The sequence below is a fragment of the Pelophylax lessonae genome (assembly GCF_965119305.1).
Source record: "Pelophylax lessonae genome assembly, chromosome: 12".
Classification (NCBI taxonomy): domain Eukaryota; kingdom Metazoa; phylum Chordata; class Amphibia; order Anura; family Ranidae; genus Pelophylax; species Pelophylax lessonae.
Genome location: NC_138779.1, coordinates 157,177,366 through 157,203,162, shown reverse-complemented (window position 1 = coordinate 157,203,162; position 25,797 = coordinate 157,177,366). Strand labels below are relative to the sequence as shown.

Sequence of the window (25,797 nt, the reverse complement as noted above, 5' to 3'; positions counted from 1 at the left end):
GATAGCGGATAAGAAAAAACGCATGGAAGAAAGCGTTGGTTCATTGGAGTGTTGAAGTTGTGAAAAAGAAACTGCAGAAAGACCTTGAAGTTGCTAATCAACGCTATGAGAAAAAAACAGCTGCTTATGACAAGCTTGAGAAGACCAAGACAAGACTTCAGCAGGAATTGGATGAACTGAGTGTGAATCTGGATCACCAGAATCAGATTGTGTCCAACCTGGAGAAGAAGCAAAAGAAGTGTGATCAGATGCTTGGTGAGGAGAAGACTGTGTCTGCAAAATATGCAGAAGAACGTGACTGTGCAAAAGCAGAGGCTCGGGAGAAAGAGAGCAAAGCCCTGTTCTTGGCTCGCTCCTTGGAGGAGGCTCTAGAGTCTAAGGCTGAACTAGAAAGAGTTAACAAACAGCTGTGTACAGAGATGGAAGACTTGGTCAGCTCCAAGGATGATGTTGAGAAAAACGTTCAGGAGCTAGAAAAGTCTAAGCGAGCCTTAGAACAGCAAGTAGAAGAGATGAAGACTCAGTTGGAAGAACTTGAAGAGGAATTACAGGTGACAAAGGATCTGTCCCAAAGAGGGGATAGTGTGCCTGATGCAGTTTTTAGAAGGATCAGTGTCTATGGATTGCTGCCTATGGATTGCTGCCTCCGGAAGCTGTCTCCTGAAGCCATGTGGGCTGGGAGAAGGAGGACAGTCAGACGTGTGCCTCCCGACAGGATGTGTGGGCCTGGGAGAAGACCCCCCCCCCCCGGAGTAATGTGTGCCAGGGAGGGTAACCAAGTGTGAAGACGTCTCAAAGGTGAGAAGACGAACTGTTTCTGTGTGAAAGAAATAAAGGACTGTTTTGCCCTGTGAAGATATTATAAATGGACTATTGAGTGTCCGCTGTAGGACAAGAAAGTCTGCCCAACAGTAGGTTGGAGACAGACTCTTAGGCAGGTTCCAGAGTGAGAAGGTAGCCGCCCACAGAGGCAAGGATTTATTTTCTGTTTTATTTTATTTTGAATGTTTTTGCTGCATGCAGTCTGGTGAAGAAAACACCATTAATAAACCAAACTGTTGTTTGCAAGCACTTTTGGGCTATCTCTCTGGGAAAACGCACCCCCCAAGGAGTCATCTACACCTACCACCGAGCTAATCCCTTACAATATATATATATATGTGTGTGTGTGTGTGTATATATACCCCTATACAGAAGTTCAGATGTCATGCCTGCCTCCAAAGACGCCCAAAAAATGCCCAATAAATGCCTGAAACAAAAACGCCCAGGTGTGAAAGGAGCGGAACCCCATCCCTGCGCTACAAAAAATTCGAAGAAAAATTATCTTTTTTTCTGGTCCTGGACATGCTACAGAGCTGAAACTTCACAGGTACACTTTTTAGACCCCCCCAGACACTAAATCCAAAGAAATCTCTTTTTTTTTTTCAATCATTTTTTCAATAATTGGCTCTCTATCAAAAACGACAATTTTTAAGAAAAAATTTTTGTGTGATTAATAGTCCCTGGGGCATGACCCAGAACCCTAGGCACTTTTTACTTTTTATGGGAATTTATTGGGTTTTAGGGCTTCAAAATTGTGTTTTTGGATTCCATATATATATATATATATATATATATATATATATATATATATGTATATATATATATACACACACATATATATATATATATATATATATATACACACACACATATTTTATATATACACACATGTGTATATATATATATATGAGTATATATATATATATATATATATATACATACACACACACACACACATACATATATATATATATATATATATATACCCCTATACAGAAGTTCAGATGTCATGCCTGCCTCCAAAGATGCCCAAAAAATGCCCAATGAATGCCTGAAACAAAAACGCCCAGATGTGAAAGGAGCGTAACCCTATCCCTGTGCTACTGAAATTATTTCAGTAGCGCAGGGATGGGGTTCCGCTCCTTTCACACCTATATGTGTGTATGTGTGTGTGTATATATATATATATATATATATATATATATATATATATATACAGTAGGGGTCGAAAGTTTGGGCACCCCTGGTAAAAATTTGTATTAATGTGCATAAAGAAGCCAAGGAAAGATGGAAAAAAAGGCATCAAATTACAGATTAGACATTCTTATAATATGTCAACAAAAGTTAGATTTTATTTCCATCATTTTACACTTTCAAAATAACAGAAAACAAAAAAATGTTGTCTGCAAAAGTTTGGGCACCCTGCAGAGTTAATATCTTGTACTGCCCTCTTTGGCAAGTATCACAGCTTGTAAATGCTTTTTGTAGCCAGCCAAGAGTCTTTCAATTCTTGTTTGAGGTATCTTTGCCCATTCTTCCTTACAAAAGTCTTCCAGTTCTTTGAGATTTCTGGGCTGTCTGTCATGCTCTGCTCTTTTAAGGTCTATCCATAGATTTTCAATTATGTTGAGGTCAGGAGATTGTGAAGGCCATGGCAAAACCTTCAGTTTACGCCTCTTGATGTAATCCCCCGTGGATTTCGAGGTGTGTTTAGGATCATTATCTATTTGTAGGAGCCATCCTCTCTTTAACTTCAGCTTTTTCACAGATGGCATCAAATTACCATCCAAAATTTGCTGAAATTTTATTGAATCCATTTTTCCTTCTACTCGTGAGATGTTTCCTGTGCCACTGGCTGCAATACAACCCCAAAGCATGATTGATCCCCCCCCATGCTTAACAGTTGGACAGAGGTTCTTTTCATTAAATTCTGTGCCCCTTCTTCTCCAAACGTACCTTTGCTCATTCCGGCCAAAAAGTTCAATTTTAACCTCATCGGTCCACAGAACTTGTTTCCAAAATGCATCAGGCTTGTCTATATGTTCATTTGCAAAGTTCAAACGCTGATTTTTGTGGTGAGGACATAGAAGAGGTTTTCTTCTGATGACTGTTCCATGAAGACCATATTTGTACAAGTATCTCTTTATAGTGGAATAGTGTACCACAACTCAAGTGTCTGCCAGATCTTTCTGGAGGGATCGTGCAGTCAAACGTGGGTTTTGAATTGTTTTTCTCACAATCCTGAGAGCTGTTCTGTCTGATATTTTTCTTGGTCTTCCAGATCTTGCTTTAACTTCCACTGTTCCTGATGACTGCCATTTCTTTTTTTTTTTTTTTTTCAAAATATTTTATTGGTTCACAAAAGATAAAGTACAAATGTACAACCAGCTTAAGATGGCAGAAGAAAAATGGCTTAAATATACAAAATTTTCAAAAAAGGGTACAAGCAAGTGAACAGCCGAAATCGGCAAATGCAACAGTATAAAAATGCATATAATAAACAGTATCGATAACCGTGGGGATCCGGGACAACTCTACCCTGTGGGGCGTATGAAGACAATCAGGGATCAGAAGTGGAAAGAGAGGGGAGGTAAGAGTAGAAGCCAAAGAATTAGACACTGTAGAGGAAGTAAGGCAGCAGGAGGACAAGCCGTCAGGTCGAGCTGGTCCGTGTCGAGGCCCATATCCTGGGTGATCCAAACCCAGGGACGGGAGACAGGGGAGTCGTCGGGGAGAAGCGGCTGCGAAGCACTCAAGTCATGCAATGAAGGAGGGGAGCCAGTTGTCCAGGCCCGCCCAGAGACAACGAAGCAGCCCGTGGAGGGCGGGGAGGGGAAGGGAGACAGGGGGGGGAGAGGCGAGGGGAAATTGACAGGAAGGGAGGGGGGGAGAGGAGGGAAGAGAGAGGAGGAGAGAAAAAAAAAAAAAAAAATAATAAAAAAAAATAATAAAAAAATAATAAAAATACAAATTTTTGTTATCATAGTGGGAGACAAAGAGGAATGTGAAAGAGAATGGAAAGAGCGGTGTATCCAAGGGTGTCAGTAAGGATAGTACCGTAGGGACGTCACTGACAGAGACGGAAGAATTCGGGCGTGGAAGTGTAATGAGTCCAGCATGCCCACTTTTTGTGGTGTTTGGAGGGGGTGTCCCTAGCAATGGCAATCAACTCCTCCATTTCCGCGACCCTTGAGAGGCGCTGGAACCACTGCTTGACGGTAGGTACGTGCATGGTCTTCCACAGTGCCGGGATGCATTGCCTGGCGGCGTTCACCATAAGAATCGCCAGAGATTTAGAATAAGTCCTGCTGGAGGTGGAAGAGTGGTGCAACAGGTATTGAGCAGGAGTGAAGGCGATGTCAGCCGTGGTAACTTGCGTAACAATTCTATGGACTTCCTCCCAGAAGGCGGTAAGGCGAGGGCAGGTCCAGAAAATGTGGAGGAGCGTCCCAGGTTCCGCGTTACACCTCCAGCAGATCTGTGATGTGGAAGGGAAGAGCTTATGTAGTCTCGTAGGGGTGTAATACCAGCGACTAACAAGCTTGTAGCCGCTTTCCTGCGTGGTAACATTAAGGGAACATTTGTGATTATTCGTACGGATAAGGTCCCAGTCTTCTGGGGAGAAAGTGACTGCAAGATCCGCTTCCCAATCCTCGCAGCATTTAAGCTTCCCCGGATCGGGTTCGTCAAGCAGAAAAGAGTGAATAGTGGAAAGGAGTCTGCGGATCGGGCCTTCCCGTTGGCACAGGTAGTCGAACGGGGTCAAGGAGGACAAGGAGGGGCACCTGCGAGAAAGTGACAGGAGGTATTGCTTGAGGAGTAAGTGTGGCCAAGGAGGTAAAGGGGGCATGCCAGACTTTTTTGCGATGGAGGGTATATCGAGCGGGGCGTCATTGTCCCAAAGGTGGTGGACTCTCAACTGATCTAGGGCCCAGTTCGGGGTCAGGTAATTGCTGTGCATGCCAGGAGGGAAATCAGGGTTCAAGCGGACAGGGGTCATAGGGCCTGGAACCACGGAGATCGAGCGGGACATGCTAACTGTACGAAAAACTTTGAGGGAGGGACCAATGAGGGGGTGGAGCTTTAGAGCAGGGGGGACGTGGGCATCCAGGAGCCACGGCGAGGAGTGGAGATCCAGAGAAGTAAAGCCCTTCTCAATGGAAACCCAATCCTTATGAGGCCCATGGATGTTCCAGTCCGCTATCCTAGTAAGGTGACTAGCGGCGTAGTAATTATACAGGTCAGGGAGGCCAATACCACCTTTAGACTTCGGTCTCGTGAGGGTCTTATAAGCAATGCGGGGCTGTTTGTCCCCCCACAAGAAGGAGGTGCAGATACGACGGTAGTTTTTAAAGAAGGAAGGGGGGAGCAGTATGGGGACCGTTTGGAGGACATAGAGGAGGCGGGGTAGAGCATTCATTTTTAGGACAGCTGCCCTGCCGAACCAGGACAGCTGAAGCTTGGACCAGGATTGGAGGTCTTTCGATATCCGAGCGAAAAGCTGGGGGAAGTTGCGGACAAACAAGTGTTGGAGGTTAGAAGGAATTTCAATGCCCAGGTAAGTGATCGAGTCCGATTTCCACGTAAAGCGGAAATTCGCCCGACAGCGCTCCACTTCTGAGTGGGGTAGGGTGACATTTAACGCGAAGGATTTGGAAAAATTGATCCGAAAGTTGGAAAGAGAAGCATACTCCGCGAACACTTTGAGGAGAGCAGGAAGGGTCGTGATGGGATCGGAGAGGAACAACAGAAGATCATCCGCATACGCGGCAAGTTTGTACGTCCTGTCAGCGAAATGAATCCCGTGAATCATGTCACATTGTCTAATCCTGTGGAGGAGGGGCTCCAGAGTCATAATAAAAATTAAGGGGGACAGTGGGCATCCCTGTCTGGTACCGTTGGAGATCTGGAAGGCACTCGACAGGGTGTCATTAACGCGGATCCGCGCCTCCGGTTTAGCGTACATGGCCTGAACATAGCCAAGGAACCGGGGACCCAATCCCCAGGCAGAGAGCGTTGCTGCCAGAAAATCCCACGAGACCATGTCGAATGCCTTCTCAGCGTCCAGGGAGAGCAGAAATCCCTTCTGGTTAGTGGTGGAGAGAACGTGGTGCAGGTTAAGCGCTTTGATGGTGTTATCCCGCGCCTCGCGGCCCGGGACAAAACCAACCTGGTCTTTATGAATCCCCTTAGGCAGAAGCGGGAGTAGTCTGTTGGCCAGGATCTTTGCGAACAGCTTGACATCCACATTGATGAGGGAGATCGGCCTGTAGCTAGCAGGGGAGGTCGGGTCCTTTCCCTCCTTCGGGATCACCACAATGTGGGCTTCAAGCATCCGCGGGGACAGGGGGTTGTCTGCCGAGACAGAGTTAAATGCGGATAAGAACGGGGCGACAAGGGTATCAGGGAAGGATTTGTAGTATGCAACTGAAAGGCCGTCCGGGCCCGGGCACTTATTGGGTTGCATTTGTTTAAGCGCCAGGTCCCATTCCTGCTTGGAGATGGGAAGATCCAGCGCAGTGCGAAAGTCTGGAGAAGCATGACGGGGTATGTTGGACGCAAGATAGTCCTTGATGGCCTGAGATCTGGACGGGTCAGAGGGGGGGTGGGAACGTGTAGGGTCTAGGTTGTAAAGTTTTCTGTAGAAGGCCTCAAATTCTGCCGCAATGTCTCGGTTGTTAGCTACCAGGGAGCCAGTGGGTGAGCGGAGGGAGTGGACCGTGGACTTCGCCTTCTTTTGGCGAAGAGCTGTGGCAAGGAGTCGACCGCTTTTATTGGCCTGCTCATAAAAGAGCTTTTGGGATAGGAGAAAGCTACGCCTAGTCTTACGGTCCAATTCCTCCATGAGTCTTTCGCGAGCGGAGGTAAGGGCCGCCAAAGTGTCTTGAGCCAGAGATCGCTTGTGAGCCAGTTCCAAGGTGCGGATGCGCGAGAGCAGGTCGGAGACTATAGCCTCCCTTTCTTTCCTCAGCGCCGCTGAAAGCGCAATTAATTTACCCCGAATTACGCATTTGTGGGCTTCCCATTGAACGAGGGCCGACGTGTCCGGCGTCGCGTTGACCGCGAAGTATTCCTGCAAAGATTCGCGGATAGCGGCTGATCTAGCTGAGTCCGTCAGCAAAGATGAGTTAAGGCTCCAAACCCGATCTCTGGATAGGGATAGTGGAAAGGTAAGGGTAAGGGAAATAGGGTGATGATCCGAAAGAATCGATGGCTCTATAGAGGCCTCAGTGAGAGAAGTGAGAGCAGATTGCGAAAGGAACAGATAGTCGATCCTGGAATATTTAGCATGGAGAGGGGAGAAGTAGGTGTAATCCTTATCCTTAGCGTGGAGCGTCCGCCAGGAGTCGTGAAGCTGGAGTTCTCTAAGACATAGCCTAATCTGTTTAAGGGCCTTGTAAGGCAGACACGAGGAACCTGAGGAGGTGTCAAGCAGCGGCTCCAGGGGAACATTGAAGTCGCCCCCAAAGATCAAGGTGCCCTGCTGGAAGGGCGCCAGTTCACCCAAAACTGATCTGAAAAAAGAGACCTGGGACTGGTTGGGGCTGTAAACGTTCGCAAGGGTGATCTGTAAGTGTTTAAGGGTACCCCGAAGCAGTAAATAACGCCCCTGGGCGTCCGCCAGGGAGTCAGAAATGGAGATAGGAGCCGACTTAGCAATGAGTATAGAGACCCCTTTAGACTTGGAGGTCTCCGATGTAGCGTGAAAAGCTTGAGTGAAATGTTTGTTTGTGCATCTAGGAAGGGCGTCCGAACGGAAGTGCGTCTCTTGCAAGAATACAACATCCGCGCGGAGTCTATGCATATGCGCGAGCAATTTCGAGCGTTTTTGGGGCGTGTTCAAACCCCGGGCGTTTAAGGAGACAACCTTAAGGCGAAGATCAGCAGGCTGGGGTGCTGGTGCGGACATTGTTCCAAAAAAAAAAAAAAAAAAAAAAAAAAAAAGGGGGGGGGGGAGGGAGAGGTGGGTCGAGAGTTAGTGAGAGGGAGGGGGGAATGGGAAGGATAGAAGCCGGGAGGGTAGCTAAAGAACCGTGAGAACCGACAGACCAGCTGGGGAACTCAAAGGGGGAGGGGGTGTGTGGAAGTCGGAGGGTGTCGGACGACCGCTAAGAAACGGCGACCGTTGGTGGGCACGGAAGGAGACAACCAACACGGTGGCCAGAACTCCGGGGACCTGCAGGGGTCATTAGTAGCATTTGTGAGAGCCCAGGTAAATGAGGGAACAGTAGGGAGCAAATTTAGGGAGTAGGGAGTACGTACGATCTGATGCAGGCGCGGCGATGAGGCGTCAGGGAGGCAGAACCAGAAGGCGAGCCACAGGGGGGGATCGGGGAAAGGCACATGCGTCAAAGTGAGGGTGGCAAAGGCAAAGAGACGGGAGACGAGTGGGAGACAGGGACGGTCCGAGAGAGGGCGAGTGAGTCTGTATTGAGGGAGACGTACCAAGGTGGGCCAACCAAGGGGCGAACGGAACGTGGGAGAGGTGTCTCGTGGTCAGGTGAGAAAAAGGAAGAAGCAGGCAAGGGAGCATCAGAGAGGAAGAGAAGGGCAGGAGAAGAATGACCACCCAGGGGGAGTCTGATCACTCGGCAAAAATAGGTAACAACCAGAGGACAGTGGAAGGTGGAGTAGCACAGAAATACCAGTGGATACAAATAAAACATTGCTGGAACAATTTAACAATAACAGTGAAACAGCAGTGCATTGATGCCATAAAGAGTCCCAACAGCCCATCACTTTCAATGCGTGTCCCGGAATACATATAATTTGCGGAGCAATGGCAGTCGCCAGGCCCGCCAGTGACCCCACCATCCCACCATCGGCCAGTACCTCCGCACCCCCCGAAAAAAAAAGGGGGGGGGTGTGGACCAGCAGAAAGGATACAGAGAGGGAGCCATCCCAGGAGGGCCGGCCGACAGCGGGATGGGGCGCCCCCTACTGAGATGAATGCGCAACTGCACCTGGGGCATAGGGACACAAGACATACCCCACCTCCCCTAGGTGTGTAAATGACAGCCCGGGAGGAGGCAAGGCAAGGCTGGAGCGCCCCACGGGCATACCCAGCAGTGCGGGCGACGGCCTGGTCAGCGGAAGGGGGGGGAACCGCAGCGTCAGCACCGGGGCCCCGCCCCCCTACACAGAGCAGGGCACCACCCCCCGAGATCAGGCACCGCGCCTTACGGCAAGTACCCCAGCATCCATGTGTGAGCCAGGAGATGTAGGGAGAGGGTGGGAGGGGGAAGGAGGGGTAGACAAGGAGAAGAGGGCAAGGGAGGGGACAAGGAAAGGGAGGAGAGGAAGAAGGGGGAGGGGAGGGGAAGAAGGAAAGGGGCGGAATAAGGAAGGGAGGGGAAGAAGGAGGGGAGGGAAGGGGAAGACGAAGGGGAGGGGAAGATGGAGGGGAAGAAGGAGGGACGGGAAGGGGAAGAGGGAGGGAAGGGGAGGGGAAGAAGGAGGGGAGGGGAAGAAGGAAGGGGGGGGGAGGATGGAGGGGAGGGGGAAGGACGGAGGGAAGGGGGGAAGGACGGAGGGGAGGGGGGAAGGACGGAGGGGAGGGGGGAAGGATGGGGGAGAGAGAGGGGGAAGGAGGGGGGCGAGGGAAGGAGGAAAGTGAGAGGGAGCAACAAAGTGCATTGCAGACAGGGTCAATTAACACAGTATTCTTCCCAGCATGGATGAGAGCAAAAACACTCAGGGCTAGCTAAGAGCAAGTGTAAAAGCAGGACAACAGTAATGAGTGCATCCGCCAATATCAACGAACTGTATACTGTCCCCAGCCCATGGTAGAGCAGTCCTGTGAAGAGCAGGAGCGAACAACGTCTGCAAGAAGAAGGGGGGGTATCCATCTCGTTTGTGCCATTGCAGAGGGGGGGCCGGGGGCAGCACCCAGGAAGCACAGGGGAATGAGCCAGGGCCCGAGGCATTCCATAGGTGGACAGTCCCGGGCAGCCGGATGGGCGAGTTTGTGGAAGTCACGGGGGGCACGGTGGAGGAGGGGGAATCAGGGCAATGAGCGAGGGGAATCCGAGGCACACAGCAGCAAGGGTCCCGGAGAGACCGGAGGGTATTGTCAACGGGGGGAAGAGGTCCAGCTGTGGATTCTCCCGGGGGGGCAGGCAGAAAGATCCAATTAATCGGAGAGAGCCTGGGTAAGGAAGAGGGGGCTCACAAGAACCAGAGGTGTAATCCAATGCAGTGTAGCCCGTGGGACCGTACACAGGAGGCAGCGGCAGAGGAGCAGCAGGCGGGGCGGCCGGTCCGGAGGTCCGGGGAGAGCGTGGGTCATGTGAGGGCAAGGAGGGCATCACGACAAGGCAACAGAGGATAGGGTCAGTTCCAGCAAGACAAACGGGATCCAGGCGAACAGTTCCATGCTATCCGAAAAAGGCGCTGGGCGGGGAAGACTATGGAGCGTGACGTGCTTTCCGGTAGACGGGTGAGGCCGTTGGGCTCCCGTTGCGGGGAGCATCCCTCCCATTGCCCGGAGGTGAAGAAGGCGGGTGGGATCGGCGGCGGCCCAGGACACAGTTGTCAGCCATTTGGATGCCCTCCATGGAGGTCGCTCGGCACATCGGGGAGGTGCGTAACTCACTGTACCAGTCGGGGACATCGACAGGAGGAATGCCAAGGGTGGCACAGAAGTGGTCGAGGTCCTCCGGAACCCGCAGCAGGGCCGTGCGACCCTGTGAGGAGGCCGATAGCCCGAAGGGAAACTTCCACCGGTAAACGATCGCCCGGGATCTAAGTTCCTCCAGCAGAGGGCGAAGCTCTCGGCGTCTCTGAAGCGTTATGGCAGAAAGATCCTGGAAGAGCTTGATGTCGGCACCCTGGAACGTGAGGTGCTGTCTGATTCTGGCATTCCTCAAGACATCCTCTTTAAGCTGGAAATTGGCCAGACAGCACACCACGTCCCTCGGAGGATCATTCTCCCTGCCACGGGGTCTCAGGGCCCGGTGAATGCGCTCAAAGACCACGGGTGTCTCGGGGGGCCTGCCGAGGAGGTCGTTACATATGGAGGTGACAGCGTGAGGCAAATTTTGATGTTCTATGCTCTCGGGGACTCCCCGCACTCGAAGGTTCCTTCGGCGGCCCCTATTGTCCAGGTCCTCCACATGTCGGTTGAGATCTCTAAGGAGGACCGCATGCGACTCCGACACCTGGTATACCTGCCCAAGGGAAGCATCATGACGGGCGGTGACCATCTCGACCTCCTCCACCCTCACAGACATTGCCTGAAAGTCCCTGCGGAGGTCCGCTATGGCCGCCGCCATAGCCGCCTTGATATCTGCGGCAACCAGCAACAGATCCGCCATAGAGAGAGTTGGAGTGGCCACCGGAGTTCTCGGAGGTTCTTGTGAGGGCGTAGGCAGAGAGGCTCCCAGCTCTGCGGCTTGCCTGTTTGGCGAGCGGGAACGTGAGCGGGCGGTTTGAGAGGACGAGGAAGAAGGAGAGGGCCGTTGTGACCGGAAGATGTCCGGGATATTACGGCTAAGTGTCAGCTCCATTTCTCCCGGGGTTCCCGCTCTGGTGGCGGAAGAGCTTCTGGCTTTGCTTCCCATGATTTAGGATAAGGTAGACACGAAGAAAGGGCTCAGGATGAGGTAATTTCAGACCCCTCAGTGCAGGAGCTCAGATTCAAGCGGCCATATTGGATCGGGTCCAAGCCACGCCCCCTGCCATTTCTTAATTACATTACATTCAGAGGATATTGACATCTGAAAACGCTTTGCTATCTTCTTATAGCCTTCTCCAGCTGTGTGAGCGTCAACTATTTTCAGTTTCAGTTTTCTAGACAACTGCTTAGAAGATCTCATGGTGCTGATTGTTGGGGCAAGGTCAGGTGAGTCTGGGCATTTAAAACCTTTGAGATTGACATCACCTGGTCTTCCCAGATGATGATTGAGAACAATCCATGACACTGGCAGGTCTCAGCCTTGCAAAGGGGGCAGTGCATGCTATAAATTCTGCAGGGTGCCCAAACTTTTGCAGACACCATTTTTTGTTTTCTGTAAATTTGAAAGTGTCAATGATGGAAATAAAATCTAACTTTTGTTGACATATTATTGGACTTTTGGAGGTTTTCTATCTTTCCTTGGCTTCTTTATGCACATTAATACAAAATTTTACCTGGGGTACCCAAACTTTCGATCCCCACTGTATATATATATACCCCTATACAGAAGTTCAGATGTCATGCCTCCCTCCAAAGACGTCCACAAAAAAGCCCAACAAACGCCTGAAACAAAAACGCCCAGGTGTGAAAGGAGCGGAACCCCATCCCTGCTCTACTAAAAATTCTAAGAAAAATGATCTTTTTCTTCTGGCGGTCACCCTGACATGGATGAGTTCGGTCACCCTGGCATAGCAGTCAGAGTCAGTTCACCCTAAACTACACTACGGTCACCCTGACACTTAACATTTTCCCTACAGAAACTAGATTATTGAATCTAACTATAGTGGTGTATAGTACCCTAACTACACTGCATATCCCTTTCCTCACACTAAGAGCTGACTGCCAATGCATTTAACCAGGGTTAGGCAACCATAAAGAGGTGGAGATCTACCTTAATGACATGGGAGAAGTCAAAGATTATGGGCACCGCTAATTGCCATATTACCTGGTCACAATCGTATGCATAGCAGGGAAATCTTGGGTTTAAATGAGGTGGTGAGGAGGCAACATATCACCTCCTCACCACCTGTCAAACACACTCAGAGGAGCAGCAGTGCCTGTTGCACTTGTAAATGAGCCTTTAGTTGCATTCTGCAGGGGCACCCTTATGGGTCAATCACACATAAAGTTGATGGTGGTAAAACTCTGCGGTTGGTAGCAGATTTACCACTCCCTACCCCCTTTAGCTGCTGAGAAAGCAGCCAAAGGTGTACACATGCTGCAGCCTGAATTAAACCCCCTGTTGCTTTCGTGGGTGCTACTGCCTGCCAAACATGACCCATTTCAAGTAAATGACAACTGCATGCTTCTGTGGGTCCAAGGGATTAAAGCAGGTGGTAAAACAGCAAAACACTGCCTGCTTAAACCACTTGTTTGGTGTACCACACAAGGTTGCAGGGCATTTGTAGAGTGGCCTCATTCACCTGTATGGGTCATGTTTGGCAGGTGCTACACCCATAAACCATGACAGTCTGTATAACTCTTGCAGTGGCTGCAACTTGTGTACACCCCTGGCCACTGCAGCTAAAGGGGGTGAGGATGGGTACAGGGGTGGTAAAAACATATCTTAACTATTGGATTTTACCACCCCTAAAACTGCAAATGTAAATGAACCTTTACTGTTCTGAGCCCTTGATGATCTTGGATGGCGGGTCAGCAAGCCCAGACTGCAATCTACCAGTCACCTGGCCACAATCGCGATCTACTGGTTGATTACAGCCACACTAGACTCTCCCAAGAGGTTCCTTAAAATTTTAACTCATAGATAGTTTACTCCCACATTGATACCAGAGTCTTACAACTATGAAAATAGACATCCCCAGGGGTAGAAGAACAAACCCCTTAAAGTTCTGCATTTCCCTTCTGAATTCATGAAACGTTTCAGTAATTTATTCCATTATTATGGTCAGTACTGTAAAATATAATTTGGAATTGGACCTAACAGTGACATGTGTGTATGTTTTTACTGTATATACATCTTTGTTTCCTATTTGCAAAACCTTTAATAAAACAATTGAATGAGGAAATATGGACTTTTTATTGCACAAAATACTGTAGCTACATAAATTACTAATCCTACAAGTACATACCTGTTGAAAACAAGCCTGTACTAGGTTCTCTGGAAACAGGTTTCTGATGAGGTCCAGAAATGCATCAATGCTGGACACCTCTTCATTTTTTATGGAGACGCTGACTTGTTTCTTTAGTTTGGGGTTTCCAGGATGGATAGAGAGGACAAGGATGACTCCAAGCAGGGCAGCTAGAATAGTAGTAGACATATAATAGACCATGGCACGTGTACCCATCCTACCACTAGACTTGGCATCAAGACCTGCTAAACCTGTTGATATAAAGAGAATAGTAAAAAAATGAAAGAAATATTTAAAAAAGGCAACTATTATCTTCTCTGAGCTTATACCTAGATCAGCAGGTCAAAGCAGACCATATCGAGTGATCTGGAAATCTATCCTTTGTACCACGTCAGGCTACATATAGATAAATCTGGTTCCAAAACTGAGAGGGAAAACAGTTCATACTAATTTGTACTCTCTTTCATAATTGTCAATAGATTTTACTTTGTAACACTTTCCTGATGGGCATTCAAAGCATCATATCTAATTGCCAGACAAACAGGCAGCTATGGTTAGGACAAGCAGTGATCAAGTAAGGTGGTAACAGGCTGAAACTCCAGGCAGAAGACAATGGTTTAACCAGAACAGCAGATCAAAATGTTAAAGCACTTACAGAAACTTTTAACCACTTCTGGACCGGAAGATTATCCCCCTTAATGACCAGGCCATTTTTTGCGATTCGACACTGCATTAATTTAACAGACAATTGCGCGGTCTTGCAACGCTGTACCCAAATACAATTTATGTATTTTTTCCCCCCAGAAATAGAGCTTACTTTTGGTGGTATTTGATCACCTGTGTGATTTTTATTTTTTGCACTATAAACTAAAAAAAAAAGTGACAATTATGGAAAAATATATATATATTTTTAACTTTCTGCTACCGTATATAACAATCCCAAAAAAAAAATTAAAAGTCAAATGTTTTCATAATTTTAGACCAATTTGTATTCTGATACTTATTTTTGGTAAAAAAAAAAAAAATAAGCGTATTTTGATTGGTTTGCGCAAAATTTATCGCATCTACAAACTAGGGAAAAGATTTATGTCATTTTTATTATTTTTATTTCTTTTTACTAGTAATGGCAGCGATCATCGATTTTCAGTGGGACTGCGACATTGCGGCTGACAGATCGGACCCCTAACTGACATTTTTGACACTTTTGGGTGGACCAGAGACATTATTACAGTAGTCAGTGCTAAAAATATGCACTGTTATTGTAATAATGACACTGACAGGGAAGGGGTTAACCCAGGGGCGATAAAAGGGTTAAGTGTGAGCCTAGGGTGTTTTCTAACTGTATGGGGATGGACTTGTAATATCAACACAGAGACTTGTGATCCTAAATAGCAGGAACACAAGGGCTCTGTGTTGATAGCAGAGAGAACAATGATCTGCTGCATTTACAACAGCAGACTGCCATTCTATCTTCACGGGGAGCGATCATGGGTGCCACCGGCCCCGCACCTCAGCTTCCCCGCTGGCGAGTGGGCGAGGGTGTGCACACCACAGGATTGCTCCTGCAAACCGCCGTACAAGTACAGCGATTCGAGGGAACCTAACGACCTGCCGCCGTATAAGTGAGGCAGCTGGTCGGCAAGTGGTTAATCGAGCCCTGACAATTCATTATCTGTAGCTACATTTGTTTTGCTATCTGGCGATGTCCCAGGTACACTAAAAAGATTCCTGCATGGAATATCTGGAAATTTTCCTTTTGCATTCTGTATTCTGAAAATCTAAATAGGCAGTTTGAGGGTGAATACACCGATCAGCCATAACATTATGACCACTGAAAGGTAAAGGGAATAGGTGGGATATATTAGACAGCAAGTGAACATACTTTCTATGAAGTTAATGTGGTGAAAGCAGAAAAAAATAGGCATCGCAGTTTGTTGTGTAAGGGGCTGTGGTGGCCCACACCATGTCCACAGCCAAAAGCTTCTATGGTCACATGAACATCAGATCTGGACTATGGAGCAATGGAAGATGGTGGCCTGGTCTGATGAATCACATTTTCTTTTACATCATGTGTGTGTGTCACTTACCTGGGGAAGAGATGGCACCAGGATGCTGTATAAAAAGGCAAGTTAGCAGGGGCAGTGTGATGCTTTGGGCAATGTTCTGCTGGGAAACCTTGGGTCCTGTCTTTCATGTGGATGTTACTTTGGTGTCGCTCAATGGGTCAGGGCTGTTTTGGCAAAAGGGGGCCATACTCAGTATTAAGTGGGTGGTCATAATGTTATGGCTGATCGGTGTATATTAACATGAAACATGACCAAACGTGGTCCAAAAATTTCTATACCTGGAATTCAACCTTAACTATTTGATATCAGTGTAAGCATGCAGATGTCATGTAAGCAATGTGTATACCTACTCCTTAGGGTACCCATGCTTAAAAAAAATTAAAGGAAGGAGAAACATATAGATTGCTTTTTGTTGAATATTAATTCTGCAAATGCTAATTGCCTGTTGTACTTTAGATCCTTTAAAACAGGCATCACTAAATGGCGGCCAGAGTCACTGTCCCAGCCGGACCAAGGGAGCAGAAAGCACTATTGGGAGGGGAGGTGATGTAAAGGGGCATGGTGCGATATTGTGTGTGTGTGTGTGGGGGGGGGAGTGAAGGGGGTACAGATTTCTACTGTAGGGGGGGTATGTAACGGGACAGAGAGCCCTACTGTGGGGAAGGGGGGTTATGTAAAGGGACGGAGAGCCCTACTGTGGGGGTTGATGTAAAAGGTCAGAGAGCCCTACTTTGGGGGAGATGTAAAGGGACAGAGAACCTTACTGTGGGAGGGTGAGGGGGGGGGGTGATGTAAAGGGCAGAGAGCGCTGTTGTAGGGGAGTAGTGCTTTTGAGGGGGTAATGTAAAGGGGGTAGTGATGTGAAGGGGGCATAGGACACTATTGGGGAGGGTGGAGGGCACTACTGTGGGGAGTGATGTGAGAGGAGGAGAATAAACTACTGTGAGAAAGGCAGAGGACACTGCTAGTGGGTAATGTGAAGGGGGTACAGAACACTACAGAAAACACTCATGTAAGAACAGGATTGTGATTAAGGATGAGCTTCGAGTTCAAGTCGAACATAAGTTCGGCTGTTCGTTAGTTTGTTTCATAGAACAACAAACAAACAGGGCCATTTGCAGGAAATTTGCCCGCCATAATACAATGCTTGTGATTGGTCAAAGCATGCACCTTGACCTGTATGCTTTGGCCAATCACATCACAATGTCTGGGATTGGCCAAAGGCAGGGTGCTTTTAGCTAATCACAGGTCAGGGGCTAAGTCCACGCCCCACACTATATAAAACTGCTACTTATACGGCAGCTGGGTGCAGTGTGTTAGGAGAGGAGATTAAGCAGGATAGTTAGTGGAGTGTGCGGTTTATAGATTAATAGACCAGCCAGTGTAGTAGATCCTATATATTTATCAGCTATTCCAGTGTGCGGTTTATAGATTAATAGATCAGCCAGTGTAGTAGTTCTATATATTTATCAGTTATTTCAGAAGATAGTGAAGTATATATATATTTATCAGCCCTTGCAGTGTAGTGTAGGGCTGATTCTTATGTTACAGAGTGTACTGCAGTCAGTTTAGTGCTGTGTGCTGTGATTGTAGTGGGGCCACTGAATCTGTGTCACCCCACTGATCCCCCCTTTTTTTTGCATTGATTTATATATATATATATATATATATATATATATATATATATATATATATATTGTGACAGGAAGTCTGGTAAATCTGTGGATGTAGTCAAAGACAGGAGATACATTTCCACCTGGTTTAGAAAATTCACCAATTACTATAGGGTGTCGGCTGAAAAGGTAGCCAGGACGGCTTAAGGAAGTTGAAAGGCCTTCAGCTGTTCGGAATGAGGAAGTTAAGGCCTCTATAATTTGTCCAAAGGAAGTCTAAGGATTGCTGCCTCCTGACGCTGTGTGAGCTGGGGAGAGGAGGACAGTCAGATGTGTGCCTCCCGACGCTGTGTGAAGCCTGGGAGAAGGATTGCTGCCTCCTGACGCTGTGTGAAGCTGAGGAGAGGAGGACAGTCAGATGTGTGCCTCCCGACGCTGTGTGAGTGTAAGATCCTGGTACCTGCGGTACCCTTCCAGCCTATTATTTATACATTACGTTCCACCATATAGATAGGTGGAACGCATCTAGTACCTGTCCCTTTAAATTCCATGACCTCATCAGTGAGTGCCACTCTGAGCGGCTATTTCAACCGCCGGCATTCACTCACATGTGTTCGTGCAAACCGCTTGCTACAGCATTACCTAACGCTGCCGAATCCTCCAGCTATTCCCTAATACCTGAATTGACCGAAGACTTACTACAACATCTTGTATCTCGCTACAAGATCATTACCTCACCGCCGGAACCCTCTCCTTACAAACCTACCAGTGATAAGTACCCCACAGGGGAATACCTTCCTAATCTACTTTCACTACTACTCTGCTTACTAAAGACTATTGCTACTCTAAGAACTATACTGTTACATCTAACATCTGCACCGCTACTTAGATTGCAAGCTCTTGAGCCTATTACCATCTTGTCACTGCACTAGCCTAGCATCTCCTGTACACTTCATCTGCTCTTCACTACCACCTGTTACCTGTACATGATTGCTATCCTAAGTGCTTACTATCACCATCTGTTACCTCTTACCATTGCTATCACTATCCACGCCTGTCCCCTCAGTATCACCTCTATACTTTCACATATAAACATATCACTCCAGGAACATCTTTAATGAGTGTCTGTGTTTGTGTATGTGCTTGCTGAGACAGGCTGATGCACAATGATGAGTCTTGAGAGTTGGATATGGTAGTTCAACACATCTCTACATGACTACTGAGTGTAACTTCCGCAGCTGCAAATCCACACCACACAAATAAACGCCGGAGCGTTACAGTGAGCATGGGAGAAGACCTCCTGGAGCGATTTGCGCTGAGGAGGGTAAAAAGTGTGAAGACTACTCAAGGTGAGGTTTTGGACTATTTCTATGGGGAAAGAAATAAATGCACTGTTTGCTATGTGAAGAGACAAGCAAAGGAATGGTTGCTATATGAAGAGACAAACAAAGGGATGTTTTCTATGTGAAAGGAAAGTCCAATGAACATGTGCTGTGAGAAGAGAAAATAAATGGACTATTGAGGGTCTGCTGTAGGATCAGCAAAGTTTGCCCAACAGTAGGTTGGAGACAGACTCCGTAGGTAGGTTCCTGTATGTGAGAAGGTAGCCGCCCACAGTGGCAAGGATTTATTTTGTGTTTTATTTTTATTTTGATGTTTTTGACGCTTGCAGTCTGGTGAAGAAAATTGCATGAATAAACCAAACTGTTGTTTGCAACCACTTCTCGGCTATCTCCTTGTGTAACGAACCCCCCCAAGGGGTCTTCCTCTATGTCTTCTTCTGCTGAATTGTCCTCTGAACCAGCAGTGCTTCCAAAGCGTTCAAGGGGCTTCACAAGCAGTCAGGCTAAAAGATGCAGTGCTTCAGTTGGTCTGTCTAGGGGACAGGAGCCACACGGGGCCAGATATTCTGTCAGCTATGCAGGGGCAGGCTGAGTGGTGGTTGGTGCCACAGCAGCTTAAGCCAGGAATGGTTGTATATGACAATGGCACCAACCTTCTCTCCACCCTCCGACAGGAACACTTGACAAATGTTCCATGCTTGGCACATGTCCTAAATCTAGTGGTGCAGCGTTTCTTGAACAGGTACCCAGGCTTACAAGATCTTCTTAGGCAGGCCAGAAAAGTCTGTGGCTATTTCCGGCAGTCGTACAAGGCCAGTGCTCGGCTATCTGACATTCAACGGGAATTCAACCTGCCCAACAACCGCCTCATTTGTGACATGCCCACCAGGTGTAACCCAACATTGGCAATGCTGTAGTGGCTGCACATGCAGCAGAGGGCTATCAATGAGTACCTGTGTGAGTATGACAGGCTCAGGGGAGCTTGGCTTCTTTTCGCCATGCCAGTGGTTGCTGATAAAGGATGCATGCATTGTCCTGTCACCATTTGAGGAGGCCACAAGGATGGTGAGCCCGGACGATTCATGCATCAGTGACATTATCCCTCTAGTCTACCTGCTGGAGCACACACTTCGTGGAATCACGGAGAGGGCACTTGAGGCAGAACAGCGGGAGGAAGAAGAGGACTTTCTTTCCTCACAAGGCCCCCTTTATGCAGATGTTATTCCTGCAGGGCGACAAAACACACAGGAGGTAGAGGAGGAGGAGGGGGATTGTGGCAGCATGGATGTAGAGGATAACATACAGCAGTCTTCAAGGGATGGTTGTCATTCCCCAGAAACCCCAGTAGTTGTACGTGTCTGGGGAAGAGGTTGCTCCTGACAATGTCATCCTTAGTGACTTAGAGGACTCAGAATCTCATGCCTCCTCAAACTTACACTGCATGGGCTCCATGATTCTGCAAAGCCTGCAAAAGGACCAGAGGATTTGTGGTATCAACGTTACAAGGGTAAAGTTGCAGAGCTCATCCTGCCTTCACAGAGGGAGCAGAGAATGAAACATCTTGGGGTGCTTAAAGAAAAATTTGTGTAACACCTTTCCAGACACTGGGAAGTTAACGTTCTCTGGACGTGTTTCTTAAGCATCGTTCAGCCAAAGGAGGAGAGGTGGAGAAGGCGGTCCTGGATCAACATCAGCTATCAAGCCCTTGATGTTGATGTAACTGATTGAATTGGCTAGGGGTCTGCCATCCCTTAAAGACTGCATATGCTGCCTATCCTGTTCCTCAATCTTCTTAATGCTGGCTTCTGACAATGTTTTTAGTTTAGGGCACCACCAACACCCAAGGCCTAATTTTTCTGCACTTGTACGACAGGTGCATGCAATTCCAATTTTGTATCACATTTTTTACAGCAGGGCTTGTTCCTGCGCCCAGCAAGAGTAACTGCGAGGGGTTGTGGTGTTCAGGCACCACCAACACCCAAGGCCCAATTTTTCTGCACCTGTATGACAAGTACATGTGATTTCAAATGTGTATGGGATTTTTAACAGCAGGGCTCATTCCTGCGCCCTGTGTGTTTTTTTTTTTTTATAATGTTGCCGTACCAGATCCAAATCGATACAAGACCCAAAGGGTCTGGGGGGGGGGGGGCCTGTGCTGTTTTTCCCCCTTTTTTTTGAATGTGTATTGTGGGGTGCATACATTACAGCAGCGAGCAAGTTTAAATAACATTTTTTTTCTTTAGAAATGTCAGTATTGCTGAAGCAGGCTACATACATCGCACAGATGCGCAGGCACATTAAGGGGACCCCCCAGGCACGATATTTAAAGGACTTTTTCCTTTTTATTGTTTCACTTTAATCATCATTAAAATCACTGCTCCTTTAAAAACAATGGTTTTTAAAAACACTTTTTGCATAGGTACATGTCCCCCAGGTCAGTACCCGGACCCCATACACTTTTTTGGGCAGTAACTTGCATTTAAGCCTTTAAAATGACGACTTTTGATTTTTGACGTTTGAGTCCCATAGACTTCAATGGAGTTTGATTTTCCATTGAAGTCTATGGGATTTTGAAACTTTTCCACGTTCGTGGTGTTCTGGTGCAAACCGAACAGTGGGGTGTTAGGCTCATCACTAATTGTGATATAAGAGGAGGGGGCCTGTGATGTGAAGGACGTGAGTCAATGGACAAACATGCGATTTGGACCTCTGCTGGCAGAACGTTTTACTAATTGGACCTCTGTGAATTTTAATTCAATACCCCTGCTTTAAAGTGTGCAGGTCAGCAATCTGATTTTTTTCTTAACTTCTTGACCTGCATACTTGTTTCCAGTTAGGGACAATATTGAAGCCAAATAGTCAGCATAAAGTAAAGGCAATTTAGATTTTTAGGAGATTTGCATTGGCAGCCCCCGCAACGTTTAAATCCTACAAACATATCTTCTGGCCACTCCTCAGCAGTACATCCACATAGCCAAAATAATAAGTGCACAAATTCTTGAACATCTGTCTTTCATATATTATAAATTATCCTAGTTAGATTATATAGAAAGAATAAAATCTTGCAAGTAAATAGTATGTTTTATTTACCAGAAATTAGGCTGGAGATGATTAGGGGTAAAATCAACATCTTCAACATACGCATAAGTATATCTCCTGGAAAAGAGATCAAAATAAGAATGTTCCCATCCAAAGGTGGAAGTAATCGAAGCAGACAGCCAAAGAGAGATCCAAATATGACACCTAGGGATAAGAAAATAAATGTCAACAAAATATTTTTAACAAATATCAGTGTGACACAGTAAATATCTATTTTGATAAATACAATCTTGTGCAGTCATTCAGAGGGGTACAACAATTAGAGGCAAAGTGTATAAATGAATTAAGTAGACTGTTGTACCTCTGCCCCTGATTTGAAGCAAAGTCCCTCTGTTCCTCTTTCCTCCTCATTTGTTCCTCATTTTGGTTTATATAGCTGCATATAAAATGCACTTTTTATCTTTCAAAAAGTGTTTCCCAGTGCTTACCCTTTCATTCAATTTCTAAACAGCTGGATTTGTAAATTTCAAAAGCCAATATAAAGGAATAGTAGTGGTAAAATGAAGCACTTGTGGGTTTAACTAATTTTTTTTTGTATAATTCTCCTTTAAGGGGCATGACAGGGGGTATGTCCTATGCTCACATACTTATGCTAAAAGATGTCCCTTATTCCCATCTCAAAAAGTTGGGAGGTATGCCTCTCTGAGGTGGGCCTACAGTAATAATGAAATAATAGAGTGACCTTGTCTTACTTGTCAATGTCGTGGTGGGCATACCCACAAATGGATTGTCAGGGTCTGAATTGTATAAGAATGAACCACGCCCTGGACCTGTATCGCATCCATTGGCTAACTTACTACACATGTTGCACTGTGCCAAGGTGAGTGTTCAAGCAGGATCCAGTATCCGTCGCAACATTTTAGGCCAGCCCCACAGTGTGGCATCTGGGTACAGCTCACAAGGTTTTACAAAGGTTGGATGGATTCAATATATATGATAACCCGTGATTGCATAAAACATGAAAATCAGATAAAATCATATAACAGTGTCACTGTCCAAAGCTTGCCGCCTCAACCTCCGCAACATCTCCAAGATACGTCCCTCCCTAACCAATGATGCCACAAAGCTTCTAATCCACTCCCTGGTCATCTCTCATCTCGATTACTGCAACTCCATTCTCATTGGCTTACCTTTAAAAAGACTATCCCCCCTTCAGTCCATCATGAACGCTGCTGCCAGGCTCATCCACCTTGCAAACCGCTCTGTGTCTGCTACCCCTCTTTGCCAATCCCTATATTGGCTGCCACGCAATTAACAAATTAAATTCAAGTTACTAACCATAACCTACAAAGCCATCTATAACTTGGCGCCCAGCTACATCACTAATCTGGTCTCAAAAAATACCAACCAACTCGTTCTCATCGTTCCTCCCAGGACCTCCTGCTCTCTAGCTCCCTTTTAACCACTTCCCATGCTCGCCTCCAGGACTTCTCCCGAGCTTCTCCCATCCTCTGGAATGCTCTACCCCCATCTGTCCGACTATCTCCAACTTTGACTACTTTCAGCCGATCCCTGAAAACACATCTCTTCAGAGAAACCTATCTGGCAACCACCCAACAACTGTGCTCTTATTTTCTCCATCAGCCCATCCCCCACAGTTATCACCTCTTGTATCTCTTGACCGTCCCTCTTAGATTGTAAGCTCTAACGAGCAGGGTCCTCTGATTCCTACTGTATTAAAGTGTATTGTACTTGTACTGTCTACCCTCAAGTTGTAAAGCTCTATATAAATACTATATAATAATAATAATAACACTGCATATAGATGTAAACAACAAAAATTAATATAGCAAAAGTATGTCGTGCAAAACTGTGCAAAGTCTTTTAATGTAGGTATCAGGTATCAAGTGCTGGAGGCCAATGGAAAGAGGGCTTCCCTTGCAGCTAACTTTCAATCTCCCCTGGAGATGAGACAGGAGGAGTTAGGCCCAAAGTCGCACAGGTTACCTGCAGGGTTGCTTGCAGAAAGGGTTCAGGGATACCGCTGTTGTGCTGTGGGGTTACTGCAGCCAGGTGGCACCTGTGAGATGAAGCAGGTACTTAGGATCGCTGAGACAGAGGGTGGTTGATTCAAGCCAAGGTTCTGTGCCAGGTGGGTAGCAGAGAAGACCAGGTCAAGTGGTAGCCAAAGTCTGGACAGGTAGCAGGCAGAGGAGATCCGTTAAACAAGCCAAGTTCAAAGTCAGGAAGCAAGCCGGAGAGGGAGGTGTAACAAGCCGAGTCAGTAACCAGGAATCACAGGAAACATGAAACACAGGACGTTGGTAGAAGCTGAAGATCAAACAGCACTTAGAGAAGGGCTGGCTCCCTTATAAAGGCCCAGGTGAGGGGCTGACGGAGATGCTGGGTCCTAGAGCCCTTCTCCTGTTCAGATGGATGCTGGGTCCTAGAGCCCTCCTGCTATTGGTGCCCTGACAGGAGATCCGATTATGCTTCCACCTTTCGATGAAATGTGCAACAGTGCAAAAAAATCCACAAGGATAAAAAGTATTAGTGTGTACAAGTCAAGGAGTGATATCCATATAATATGGGAAGAGTGTTCCGTGATCCGAAATGGGAAAAGGAAAAGACACCGCCAGTGCTTCAAACACCAAACAGGGAAAATTCGGGGGAGAGCTTACTAGAGATATTGGACTGTAATGCTGTTGGCACAGAGCCATATAAGCATTGGGTAATAAATCCTTGCTGGAACGACCCTTGGTATCCGATTCCTCCTCCAGTCTTTCAGGTTAAGCATTCCAAAATACCGTATATGCATCGGCGTGCACCTGATAGACAGGAGGAGGAATCTGATACCAAGGGTCACTCCAGCAAGGTCCTCAATTTTTCTCATATTGTGTCTTTGGATTGCTATTTAATTTTTTATATGTATCCTCTACTTTTAATAAATTCTCCATTTCTGCTTCATAGTCTTTATTCTTTAATATAACTAAGCTACCGCCTTTATCTACTGGGCGTATGACTACTTCCTTATTTTTCTCAATATTCTTAATGTTCTTCCATATATCTTTATTATGATCGAACACCTGGATGTCCGGGTTCGGTGGGTCCGGCCGAACTTGAAAAAAAAGTCTGGGTTCGTGACCCGGACTTAACCCGAACTTTACCCCGATCCGGAACCCCATTGAAGTCAATGGTGACCCGAACTTTTGAGCACTAAAATGGCTCTAAAACAAACATGAAAAGGGCTAGAGGGCTGCAAATGGTAGCAAAATCATTTCAAGAGCATGGCAGGTGCTCTGCAAACAAATGTGGATAGGGAAATAACATAAAACAAAAAAAAAATAATAATAATCTTGAGTGATATAGGAGGATGGCGAGGCCCATATGGAGTAGGAGGTTGAGGTGCCGGTGGATATGGCGGTGTAGGTGGAAGCGGCGGTGGAGGTGGAGGACGAGGTAGCTAACACTGGTTTTGGTTTTTAATTACATTTTTTTTTTAAATTAGGGTACACCCCAAAAGAGTAAGAAAGATCAAATACAACAATGGGTGGGTAAGGCCGGTATACAAGGTATGGACAAGTCCTGTGGGATCCATGCCTGGTAAATTTTAATGAACGTGAGCTTGTCCACATTGGCTCTGGACAGGTGGCTGCTCTTATCTGTGATAAAGCCCCCAGCCGTGCTAAATACACGTTCAGATAATACACTGGCTGCAGGGCAGGCCAGCACCTCCAAGGCGTAAAGGGCAAGCTCAGGCCATGTGCCCAACTTGGAGACCCAGAATTTGAAGGGGGCAGACCCGTCATTCAGTACGTCTAGGCATGTGCACACATACTGCTCCACCATGTTAGTGAAATGCTTCCTCCTGCTAAGACGTTCCATATCAGCTGGTGGTGCTGCTGCTTGTTGTGGCGTGCTGACAAAGCTTTTCCACATTTTGGCCATGCTAACCCTGCCTTCTGAGGTGATGGCGGTGCCCTGGCTGCATTGGGGACCTCTACCTCCTCCTCTGCCTTGGCCTTGTGCTTCCACTGTGCCCCCGCTGTCAGGTGGGAATGCCACCAGCAGTGCGTCTACCACCATGCGCTTGTACTCGCGCATCTTCTGATCACGATCCAGTGAGGGAATTAAGGATGGTACATTGTC

At 47.0% G+C, this 25,797-nt stretch overlaps 1 protein-coding gene across 1 annotated transcript in view; it reads right to left on the bottom strand.

Moving 5' to 3' along the window:
* LOC309568668 (excitatory amino acid transporter 2-like) overlaps positions 1-25,797 on the bottom strand; it is a 292,136-nt gene that overhangs the window by 209,289 nt on the left and 57,050 nt on the right. The window contains exons 2-3 of the mRNA XM_082274406.1: positions 21,700-21,852; positions 13,588-13,838 (exon numbers count right to left, since the gene is read on the bottom strand). Of these exons, the coding sequence (XP_082130532.1) occupies positions 13,588-13,838; positions 21,700-21,852 (404 nt within the window). The remainder of the gene's footprint in view (positions 1-13,587; positions 13,839-21,699; positions 21,853-25,797) is intronic.